Raw genomic sequence first — 12540 nt, 5'->3', positions numbered from 1 at the left:
TGTCATATTAAATATTGACTTATATAATTCCAAGCATACACCTGTCAGATCATAAGACTATACAGATTACTTCATCTCTCTTTAACCCTTTAGTAGCAGGTTTCCTTAATGTGACTTATTGCAAAATAATAAATTCCACTACTTTGTGTCCACAGGTTACTGGAAGTTGTGCCAGAGTTCTGAGTAGGAAAACTAGTGAAAGGCATTACATTTCTTGTCCTCCATGGTCCTCTTAATGAAAATTGGTTATTTGTCAATAAAATATCAGTCAGGCAGATCCAGTACTATCAGTATTGCAGCACCACAAAAGTGAAATGGGTAGACTAGATGGGTCCCAATGTCTTGTGTTTCTCTATGCAAGTCCATCAAAGAATATGAACCAAAGATCTGACTTATCAATTAGAAGATCCAAACTGACTGTCAAGTTTGCAAACAGGGCTACTCTACCATAATCAAGCCTAAGAAGCTCACCAAGCCAAACCTGGACCTAAAACTGTGTTAAAATCAAATGATCCTAAAAAGTAAACTCCATAAAACAATGATCCTAAAAAATAAACTCCATAAAACAAGGGGTCATTAAAAAATGTCCATAATACCTTTACAATGAAGCATGTAATCCAAACGGACTAGATAGGATTAAGGGAAAGGCTTAAAAGTTCCATTCACCACCTCTCAAATGAAGGCTCGGGGCACTGGAACCCCAGTAAGTCCAAAGGACAAAAGAAACCTGACCCAAAAAGACCGTGGCAACAAATTTGCATCATTTATTGGGATTTATTAACTATCCTTATGAAGAGATTCACCCAAGGTGATGTACAACAGGAATAGCTTGACAACAAAATAATCTATACTTCCCAAACATGGTAAAGTATTTACGTACATTCTCTAGGAGTCATTTAGGCTTTTGATCTCTGGAAATGACATAGAGGCATATTTTCAAAGCACTTTGGGAGGCTAAGTTCCATAGGTTTCTATGGAACTTTGGGAGGCTAAGTGCTTTGAAAATGAGCCTGATAGTATCTTTTCAAAATTTTAATTAAGACAAAATTAAAAGCCAGACAATCAAATCTGTTCCTTAGCATTATAGAACTGCTGGCCTGCCACAATGCTACACTGTAAGGAACTGGAGTTAGAGACACTGCTCAACAGTCCTTCCTCACCATCTTACAGCATACTGTTACTAAGATGCTAAAGACCCTTACTTTAATGGCCCAGAAGACAAAGTTGACCACAGCAGGACAAAATTCTATTTTTACTCACATACTGTGAACTTTGTGTACACTCCCTGCTCATAGCACAGCTGCAGTAAAACTGTGTAAAAACTGTTCCCCATGTCATCGTGTTATGCATATGCACATATATAAAACACACACACATAGATATCTGAAAATATGTAAATAAAGATAAGATATAGGTATCTAATAAAGAAAATGTAATTGTTGCTCTGAATGCCATAATCATTAAAGCTTTTATAAAATTTCATCTGAAATGTTTTTGTCTCCTCCCTAGCAATGAATGGGTCACAGTACCAATGGTTGTTTCCCATTCCATCCAGAAGGAATGCACAAATCTGATATTGCAGCAGTAGCGAGAGGAACACTCCATGTGGTAACTTAGGAGTTCATTTACTAAGGTGTGCTAACCCTGGGATTCTATATATTGTGCCTTGATTTCCACGTGGAAATCTAAGCGTATTCTATAACAATGCGCGTAACTTTAGCCAATTAGTGCTGTCAATTGGATATTAACAAGCAATTATCAGCACTAATTGGCATTAAGGTTTACACACACAACTCACAAAACATATTCTGTAATGTGGAGCGCCTCAAGTCACATAGTTGAAAGGGGACATGCACATGGGCGGTGTGGGCGTTTCTAAAATCTATGCGTGTTATAGCATACACTTGCCCAATTTAGGCATCGGGATTTACTCCAAGTAAAACATGGCTTAAATGGCTGCAACTAAATTTGGTCGCGTGCAGAGGTGCTCATTGTATTCTATAGATCACGCAGAAATTTAAACCCATTCTATTAAATGTAGGCGTACTTTGCAGAATACGTCTAGGAGTATTTTTTTTCCGCGCAGAATTTTCAGGCGTTATATATTGAATCTAGCCCTAAGTGTCATCAGCCCACTGTATATCTATGGGCTGCTTGGCACTTAGAGCACACTAATTCGTTAGTGCACCTTAGTAAAAAGACATCAGTCTGCATGACAGACCAGGTAAATGGGATCAGGAAAGCAGCACCAGGCATTCTGACATACTATTGTTCGTTTTATGATTTTCTTTTTACTTCACTACATTTAATATACTTTATTATAAACCACATCTGTTTTGTTTGTTGAAATGCCACATAATCGAGCACTTTACCAGGCCAATATGGGTATGGGTGTACTTTTATTGATTCACCCTGACCTTAAAGGAACCATAGGTAATCGGGCACCATGTGAAAAACCGCATATAGCAAAGAGTGAAAAGTAGTTTGAATGAAAAAATATTTTGTCCAAATAATATATTATCAATCTTCTCCTAATTTGGGAATGGCATGAACTGAACATATCAAACAATAAAACCACCAAGATACACCTGACCCACAATAAAAATGATGTCAAACACCATTCACAGTACACGGACTAATCAGCCACTGTATTTCTGATGTCAATCTAAACACATCAGTCACCCGCACAGACTGTTATAACATCTTGGTAGCTTCTATTCTAGATTAGTCCTTTTTATAAAGTACCGTCTTAGGCCACAGATTATGGGACGTAGCCTAATGCAGTGGTTCCCAAACCTGGTCCTGGAGGCACCCCAGCCAGTCAGGTTTTCAGCATATCCACAATGACTATTCATGAGAGAGATTTGTATGCAGTGGAGGCAGTGCATGCAAATCTCTCTCATGAATAGTCATTGTGAATATCCTGAAAACCTGACTGGCTGGGGTGCCTCCAGGACCAGTGCAGCTCCCTGTGACTCTGGGCAAGTCACCTATCCCTCCACTGCACAAAGTACAAAATAAGTGTATGCACAAAGTAAAAAATAAGCATAGCCACTTTAACTGTAACCACAGAAAGGTAGTATACCAAATCCCATCCCCTTTCTCTTTAGCACAGCCAACATATCAGGAGGGGGAGTGAAGAACACAGTTTATTTCTCTATATTATACTTTATAACCATGTGCAACAGCAGAATTTACATCTATTTAGCACAGATCAGCTGTCCTTCTCCAAAGCAGGGAGTAAGGACTTTTCAGTACTTGGAGACCTGTTTGCTAAGCCGTGCTCTAGGTGTCCTATCGTTTTTAGTGTACACTAATACTAAAGACACCCATAGGAATATATGGGTGTCTCTAGCATTAGTAAGCACTAAATTTTAGTGCACACTAAAAAAGCTTGTGCTCCTTAGTAAACAGGGCCCTTGATTTGTTATCACACTACAATGCACAGGCAATCTACTACTACTACTATTTATCATTTCTATAGCGCTACAAGGTATACACAGCGCTGTACACCATACACAAAAATGACAGTCCCTGCTCCACAAAGTAGGATGATGTTCCCTCTAAACCACAGCTCTAAAATAGTAATTGCACCCAAGTGAATCTCAATTAAAATAAAGCAAGGTTTCTCTACTAAGGACTTTACCACACATCACTTAAGGGGAACTGTAAAAAATAAAAAATTTTCCACCAGAAAAGGTCCTCTCCAGGAAGAACTGGATCTCATTCTGGGCCAAAGGAATGTGTTAGTCTGATGCTCGTGAAAGTTCACGTAGCTCAACAGATCTGAAAACCTCAACGTAATAGTAACATGCGGCAAACCCTGAACTTGGGGAGCTCCAGAAACTTCTGTGTGAGCATCATCTCTGCAACGGTGAACATATGAGGCAAAAACTGCATTTCCCAGCATGTTGAGGGGCTTCTTGAGTGTTCGCTCTGTCTCGGAACCAAGCTGTCACGCATACCCCCTAACAGTCACAAACATTACAGCTTCCTCCATCCGTAGACGGATGTGCAAGCAACACAAAAACAAGTCATAATAAAGGAGGCACTCATCTGGGGCTGAACACAGCAACAGCTGATTGCTAAAACTGGGCTCTGCGGGAAGGAATCTACTATTCACAGAACACATTCTTTGCTGGAAGTACCGGTGTTTAATTGATCAGGTCTTGCACTTCCAGTTCATTATGGATAACATAACTCTCCAGCCCTGCGTACTTGCCAGCCTCACTACTATCTGTACAACCTCAGCCTGCTGACAGCGTGCGATGCCTGTGCAACCCCGAGCAGGCAGAAGTGGAGCTCAGCACCTACCTTCATGGCAGCAGTGCCTGGCTGACTCTCTCGGTCTGCAGCTCTGCCCAAAATGTACCCTACGTCCTCCGAGTCGTAGACCCCACCACCACAAGTACCCTACAACGAACAGCTTCGCCCCTCCGATTTTCTCAATGTACCGTACGGGCTATAATAACAGTCAGGAGGATCCCTGCAGAGGGCGGAAGTGACGTGTAGAGGACGAGCGGTGCCATGGCAACCGCGACCGGAAGCGCGAGGTGCCGTAGGTGCTGCTAAGTTCCACTGGTTTCGCTACCAGAGTACGTACTGGTTTCTCTGAGCTTCTTTAGTACCTTCTTTCCTCCCCCTTGCTATTTTTCTTTCTCTTCTTTTTACAGCTAGTCTTTGTCCCCACAGGTAAGAGGAGTTTCACCACCTTCTGTCCTGAAGGACCAGCTGTGAGCAGTTCCGGTGTTAACTTAGGTTAGATATGCAGGGGCCTAGGGCAAGACTGGGGAGAAGGCTCCAAAGCCTACCTTCAGATGGAGCCAGGTTTGGGGTCCTTTACGGCAAGGAGCCAGCTCTATGGGTGTTGTGGATGTTTGAGCACCCCCAATATTGAATAAACTTAGGGAGGGGGTTATTTTTTGTTAGGTTTAACTCCTACAGTCATTTTGAAAAGTTGGCTTCTATGGTATGGAGTTCCAGGGCAATTGCCTTGATTGCCACCACCTAATGTCAGCACTAGCCGGGATGCTGAGTGGAGGAATATCCTGATGGTTAGTATAGCGGCTTGAAATTCAGGGACTCCTTGTGACTTTGGGCAAGTCACCTAACCCTCCATTGCACCAAGTACAAAATAAGTACTGTATGTAATATGTAAACCGCTTTGATTGTAACCATTGAAAGGCAGTATATCAAATTCCCTTTCCTTCTCTGAGGTAAGTTTAAGTTCTGAACTTGGCTTTGTGTTGGAAATTGATAAAAACCAGATCCTCTTGGTCCTGTGTCTGTCACTTGAAAAACTCCAGGGGATTTTGCTTTTAGAACAAAGAGGGTCTGGCTTTTACATGTTTACTCCTCTGGAGATGCAGCTGAAGGAGTAACACAACTTGTCTTGGCGGTGGGCTGTTTGTTGCCCTTATACCTTATAGGCGGTGAGAGATATGCATGGTCAGGGAGAGGGACCTAGGGGTGATAGTATCTAACAATCTGAAGGCAACGAAACAGTGTGACAAGGCAGTGGCTGTAGCCAGAAGGATTCTAGGTTGTATAAAGAGAGGTGTAATCAGCAGAAGAAAGGAAGTGTTGATGCCCTATACAAATTGGTGAGGCCCCACCTGGAGTATTATGTTCAGTTTTGGAGGCTGTATCTTGCTGAAGATGTAAGAAGATTTGAACTGTCCAGTAGGTGACGTGAGTTAGGAACAATCTATTTAAATATACACTTGACTCCACCTGGCTTGTCAAACAGAAGTCACAAAGGTTGGTGCCCTGTTACAGTGCCAGCTCTGGTGATGGGCTGGACACTTTGAGCCGGTCCAGTGTGAAGGTAGAGTCGACCCTTACACTGTTAACAGGCTCCTTCACAAGGTCAGGAGCTGTTTAATGACTGACCAGTCTGTCCTGATAAAGGGAGCTCTCAAGTTTAAGATCCCTGCCTAAATCTGCCCCCCCCCCCCCCCCGACCCTGGATGTAGGGCCTAGGATACCATCAATAGACTGCCCTCATCCCAGTCCTTCCGCCCTTGCAGCTTTAGCTTAGGTTAGTCTCTTCTAGCAAGCCAAGACCCCAGCAGCAGCACCAAATAGTCTCAGGACCTACACCTCATTCTATTCAATTAAATGCCTGCTCAGGTTTGAAGTTATCCTTAAATTTTAATTAAGATGCCTCATTTCACATATCAGCAGGGATATTATTCCATAATGATGGAGTCATATGAAAAGGATGTACAATGTGTGAAGCCTAAATAATGAAAGGGGAAGTTATCAGCGTGTGGTAAAATAAGCAATTTTAGCACAGCGTCGCATTTTATAAAGTGAGACCCTGTGCTGAAATAGTATGACTTGTAGTAAAATAACCTGACTTAACAGTAGTCCAGTTTAATATCTTCCTCCTGCCCCCCCCCCCCCCCCCCGAATCTTAAAAAGGATGAGAGAAAAGAGAGAAGGCCATATTGTGAAGGCACACAGGAAACAAGAACATGCACTAAATATTGTGGGGGCCCTATATAGAAAGCATGATGAACCAATAAAGCGAAAATGCTTACCTGTACCAGGTGTTCTCCGAGGACAGCAGGTCTCACATTCTCACAAGTGGGTAGACAATCCTCCTTCACCCGGGTCAGTATAATACCAAGAAAAAAGTTTGAGAGCTTTCTGGAGCACGAGCAGCACTCCACCGCGTGTGCGCAGAGTTTTTTTCCCACCGACAGTGAGACCGTGTCTCTCAGTTTAATACAAAAGCAAAGAAAAAAAATTAAAAGTGAAAAGAAGCAACTCTAAGGGGAGGTGGGCGGGATTGTGAGAATGTGAAACCTGCTGTTATCAGAGAATACCTGGTACAGGTAAGTAGCTTCGCTTTCTCCGAGGACAAGCAGGTTTACACTCTTACAAGTGGGGAATCCCTAGCACCCAGGCTCACCTAAAACAACAGTCTGGTCAATTGAGCCTTGCAATGGCAAAGACATAATGCAGGTAGTCCTCCTCACGCACCCTAAATTCCTATTGTGATGAAACTTAGTATAAGATACATCCATTACTAAGGCCTGAAGCTCACCCTATGAGCTGAAGTAACAGCCACCAAGAAAACGATGTTCCAGGTCAAGTACTTCAGATGGCAGGAATTCATTGGCTCAAAAGGAGCTTTCATCAGCTGGGTGAGAACGACTTTGAGATCCCATGACACTGGTAGAAGTTTGACAGGGGGCTTTGACAAAAGCAAACCTCTCATGAAGCGAACTACTAAAGGCTGTCCAGAGATACGCTTACCTTCTACACGCTGATGATTTATTTATTTATTTATTGCATTTGTATCCCACATTTCCCCACCTCTTTGCAGGCTTAATGTGGCTTACAATACATCATGAATAGTGGAGACATATAAGAAAATATACATTTAGCATTTACAGAAGGATCTTGGGTAACATGATAATGATGAAACATACTAGTAGTTAACAATATAAGGCAGTTCTGGATATTTGTATAGGAGTTCATATTTGTTGATCTTTGTTATATGCCTTGTTAAAGAGATGGGTCTTTAGTAGTTTGTGGAAGTTAGTTCATAGAGTGTTTTTAAGTTGTCCGGCAAAGCGTTCCAGAATTGTGTGGTCAGGTAGGAAAAGGTTGATGCATGCTTTAATTTATATTTTAGACCTTTACAGTTGGGGAAGTGAAGATTAAGGAATGTGTGGGATGATTTTTTAGCATTCCTGGGTGGTAAGTCTATCAGGTCTGACATGTAAACTGGGGCGTCTCCGTGAATGATTTTGTGAACTAGGGTACATATTTTGAACATGATGCGTTCTTTGAGTGGGAGCCACTAATAGCACTAAGATGAACCCTTACGGAATTGGTCTTAAGACCAGACTCTGATAAGTGTAGAAGGTATTCAAGCAGAGCCTGTGTAGAACAAGAAAGGGGATCTAAGGCCTTGCTGTCACACCAGATGACAAACCTCTATTTAAAAGAATAACACCTCTTAGTGGAATCTGTCCTGGAAGCCAGCAAAACTTGGCAGACACCCTCCAAAAGACCCAAGGAAGCAAATTCTAGGCTCTCAACATCCAGGCCACGAGAGCCAGAAACTGGAGGTTGGTATGTAGAAGTGACCCCTCGTTCTGAGTGATGCGGGTCGGAAAACACTCCAATCTCCACTGTTCTTCGGAGGACAATTACAGAAGAAGAGGGAGCCACCATCGGTAAAGGCTGAGGGGCCAGTTGGGGCTCAGGTTGCCAAATCTCCTGGGGTGCAGGAGCTGGATCATGGCTGCTGGGAGAAGTACACATCGGCACCTCTTGAATGGAGGAGCGGTTCTCTTGGTGCCCCGGAGCTCCTGGCACTGTGTGTCAATGGAGATCTTGGCCTTCGCCCGACGCACCTCACCCAGACTCAGTGCCAATGAGGACGACATCGGACTGCGTACCAGGAGGCCTCGAGGCATATGGAGACCCACTCAATGTCTCACTGCTCCCGGTGTTTCGGGGACTCGCAGCAGCTATTCCTATCTCAACTCCTGATGTTGACAGTTCCCTCGACGATGACCTCAATGCCGATGCCGACATCGAAGAACTGGACCAAGCTGCCTGGATGTCCAACCGCCACCTGAAACTGAACATGGCCAAGACCAAGCTTATTGTCTTCCCACCCAAACCCACTTCTCCTCTCCCTCCACTCTCTGTCTCATTTGATGGCACCCTCATCGCCCCTGTCTCATCTGCCCGCAACCTCGGAGTCATCTTCGACTCCTCCCTCTCCGTCTCTCTGCATATCCAGCAGATAACCAAGACCTGTCGCTTCTTCCTCTATAACATTAGCAAAATTCGCCCTTTCCTCTCTGAGCACACCACTCGAACTCTCGTCCACTCTCTCATTACCTCTCGCCTTGACTACTGCAACCTACTCCTCACTGGCCTCCCACTTAGCCATCTCTCCCCCTTCAGTCCGTTCAGAACTCTGCTGCACGTCTTATCTTCCGCCTGGACTGATATACTCACATCACCCCTCTCCTCAAATCACTTCACTGGCTCCCGATCAAGTACCGCATACAGTTCAAGCTTCTACTAACCTACAAATGCACTCGATCTGCAGCCCCTCCTTACCTCTCTACCCTCATCTCCCCTTACGTTCCTACCCGTAACCTCCGCTCTCAAGATAAATCTCTCCTTTCAGTACCCTTCTCCACCATCGTTAACTCCAGGCTCCGCCCATTCTGCCTCGCCTCACCCCATGCCTGGAATAAACTCCCTGAGCACATACGCCAGGCCCCCTCGCCCATCTTCAAATCCTTGCTCAAAGCCCACCTCTTCAATGTCGCCTTTGGCACCTAACCACTATACCTTTATTCATGAAATCTAGACTGCCCAACTTGACATTTCGTCCTTTAGATTGTAAGCTTCTTTGAGCAGGGACTGTCCCTCTTTGTTAAACTGTACAGCGGTGCGTAACCCTAGTAGCGCTCTAGAAATGTTAAGTAGTAGTAGACCAAGCTCTAAAAAGTTTCTTGCTTTAAGCTTCTCGGGAAATTTGGGTCTTTTTCTTCATACGAAGACAAGGGACGCAATTTGCCGGGCTATGGTCAGGCCCAAGACACTAAATACACCTAGAATGTGTATCAATACCCTAGATGGTCCAGTTGCACCGAGTACAACGCTTGAAGCCACTGGGAGTCTTCGATGACATGGAAGGAAAAATGGCTTTGGCAAAATCAAAGGTCACGATTGTGCCTGAAAAAGAGGAAAGAAAGCACAGAAAACCAAAAGACCTTTCCTAGCAGGCCTGAAAGCAGCCTGCTTCAAGAAACAAAGAAAACTTAAAACACGGGCCAAAAAAACTAAGAAGTAAGGGATTTTTTTTTTTTAATTATTTTTATAATGGAAAACGAAGAAAGAAAAAAGCTGAAACAAGCCAAAAATACCGTAGTGTTTTGTTTTGTTCACAGTTCAGGAATTGTTTTACATACATTGCACACAATCACAGCAAGTGATATAAAAATTATTGGAGGACTTTTAGACCTACAAATATATAAAATATTGCTGGAGTATTATTTATGCTGTGTTATAAGATTTCTGAGGTATTTTTCTTCTATTCCTTGTTTTTCCAAATGTTGCAGAATTAGGTTGATGGTGGTGCCCTATGAGAGAGATTTATAGCAAAGATTGTGTTGATGGTAGAAGTTTGCAACCACTAGCCCTTCTGCTCACACCTGGCAGTGCTGTTTATTATTGTGCCTTCTAAGTACGTAAGTAAATGTAAGCATCCCTTTACTGGGACAAACTAAGGGCCCCATTTACTAAGCTGCGCTGTAGGCGTGCTAAAAAGTAGCGTGCACTAATGCTAGAGACACCCATATATTCCTGTGGGTGTCTCTAGCATTAGCGCTCACTAATTTTTAGCATGCGCTAAAAAGTTAGTGCGCCTATAGTGCGGCTTAGTAAACAGGCCCTTAAGTCCATCAGATCCAGCATCCTGTTTCCAACAGGGGCCAGTCCAGGTCATCAGTACCTAGCAGGATCCCAAAAGAGTATTAGATTCCATGCTGCTTATCCCAGGAATAAGCAGTGGATTTTCCCCAAGTCCACCTTAACTGTTTATGGATTTTCTTCCAGGTATTTATCCAAACCATTTATACACCCTGCTACAATAACTGCTTTTTATCACATTCTCTGGCAATGATATGTTGAGTGAAGTAGTATTTTCTCCAGTTTGTAGCATACTTCATGAGATCTTGCCTTAAATTATTTTTTTATAAAATCTTATATTGTCTCCTCTGAGAAATGACACTCGAGGCGGTTTACAATTAAACATCATTATTCATAGTAAAACAGAATTAAAATTAAACCTATTGCCAGCTGGAAAATACAGCTCCCTACTTGATTTACTTTACCCAGAATAAAGGAGCTATCAGGTATTTTTCTAAGCATTACCAAGTTAGGTTCACTGCAGTTCTCAAATAGAAGATTGTTTCATAAACTTAGCCAAGATGTTTTGGTGGCTGTTCCAACTGTTGCCATTTTTGAATCTTATTGCTCTATTTTATTTTTATCATAGATTGATTAAACTTGATTATAATTATATTTGATTATTGCAATATTTTATTGTGAACCTCTTTGGGATTATCTTGTACATCATGTCTGAAGGAGGGGAAACATCCTGGGTAATTGTAATTGGTGTCAGTGAGCACAAATGATGCAATATCATTTTTAAAAATATTGGTATAAAATCTGAATTTTTTTCCTCCTGTTCTCTATCTACCATGGAATATATTAGAACCAAAGCAGATGTTCTTATCAAAATCAAGCAGATTTTTAGTGTTGAAATGACATGTAAAATTAAGTTGATTTTGACAGGCAGGTGACCTGTCATTATTCTCCAAGGGGTCTTTTACTAAGTCGCTCTAGCGTTTTTAGTACGCACTAATATTTAGGGCATGCTAAACGTTAAGAGATGTCCATATATTCTTATGGACATTTATAACATTTAGCGTGCACTAAAAACACTAACGCGCTATAGTAAAAGAGGCCCCAAATGTTTCACTTTCGTGTAGGAATAAATGGATATGATACAAATAGAGCAGATTTTTTACATTAATTCAGACTACAGTGTCCCTGTGCTGGGATCAGTTTGTTAGCAGTGGTTTTCATTAAAAAGAACTTAGGGGTCCTGTTTCACTTTCGTGTAGGAATAAATGGATATGATACAAATAGAGCAGATTTTTTACATTAATTCAGACTACAGTGTCCCTGTGCTGGGATCAGTTTGTTAGCAGTGGTTTTCATTAAAAAGAACTTAGGGGTCCTTTTACTAAGGCGCGCTAATGATTAGCATTACCTAAATGGTAAGACACCCATAGGAATATAATGGGCATCTGATCATTTAACGCACAATAAATCTGTTAGCGCACCTTAGTAAAAGGACCTCTAATGGTGGCGGGATTTCCCAGTTTTTCAGTTTAGAGACACTCCGTAAATCAACAGCTCGTGTAAATATGGGTATGAGTCATTTCACAAAGAAATCCTTATTTGGTTGGTTTGTACTCACTGGGGTAATTTACAACAATCCATCTAGAAACATTTTCAAAATTCCACCTGTTTCATAAAAGTCACTTGTGTGTCTTTTTATAGAATAGTCTCCCAGATCTATCCCCAGTAGCAAACACGTACTCCAGGGGAGGTATAAATTAGAGAATGATGTGGGGACAAAGTTTGTCCCCGTGAACTCTGTCCCCATCCACAGAAGCCTAGATTTAAATCTTTTTATTACAGTATAAAAATGAACAAACAATACTGTCTTTAATAAAGTAAAAATAGAAGATACAGCCCCCTACACTCCCTCCCTGCTCTACTTACAAGAAACACCCTGCATTCAAATATGAAGCACTCCCTATACTCTTGAACTTGTGTTCTGTTTTTTTTTAATCCGTGGATGAATACTAACAGGCTCATTTTCGAAAGAGAAGGATGCCCATCTTTTGACACAAATAGGAAGATGGGCGTCCTTCTCACAGGGTCGCCCAAATCGGTATAATCGAAAGCCGATTTTGGGTG

At 42.2% G+C, this 12540-nt stretch overlaps 1 protein-coding gene across 1 annotated transcript in view; it reads right to left on the bottom strand.

Moving 5' to 3' along the window:
• Nucleotides 1–4483, bottom strand: part of LOC115468813 (transmembrane protein 263-like) — a 352513-nt gene extending 348030 nt beyond the window's left edge. Inside the window, exon 1 of the mRNA XM_030200828.1 lies at nt 4315–4483. Coding sequence (XP_030056688.1) covers nt 4315–4320 — 6 coding nt within the window. The 5' untranslated portion in view covers nt 4321–4483. The remainder of the gene's footprint in view (nt 1–4314) is intronic.
• Between the last annotated feature and the right edge of the window lie 8057 nt (nt 4484–12540).

The sequence above is a fragment of the Microcaecilia unicolor genome, chromosome 4 (assembly GCF_901765095.1).
Source record: "Microcaecilia unicolor chromosome 4, aMicUni1.1, whole genome shotgun sequence".
In the NCBI taxonomy this organism is placed as follows: domain Eukaryota; kingdom Metazoa; phylum Chordata; class Amphibia; order Gymnophiona; family Siphonopidae; genus Microcaecilia; species Microcaecilia unicolor.
This window is presented reverse-complemented; position numbering and strand designations above follow the sequence as displayed.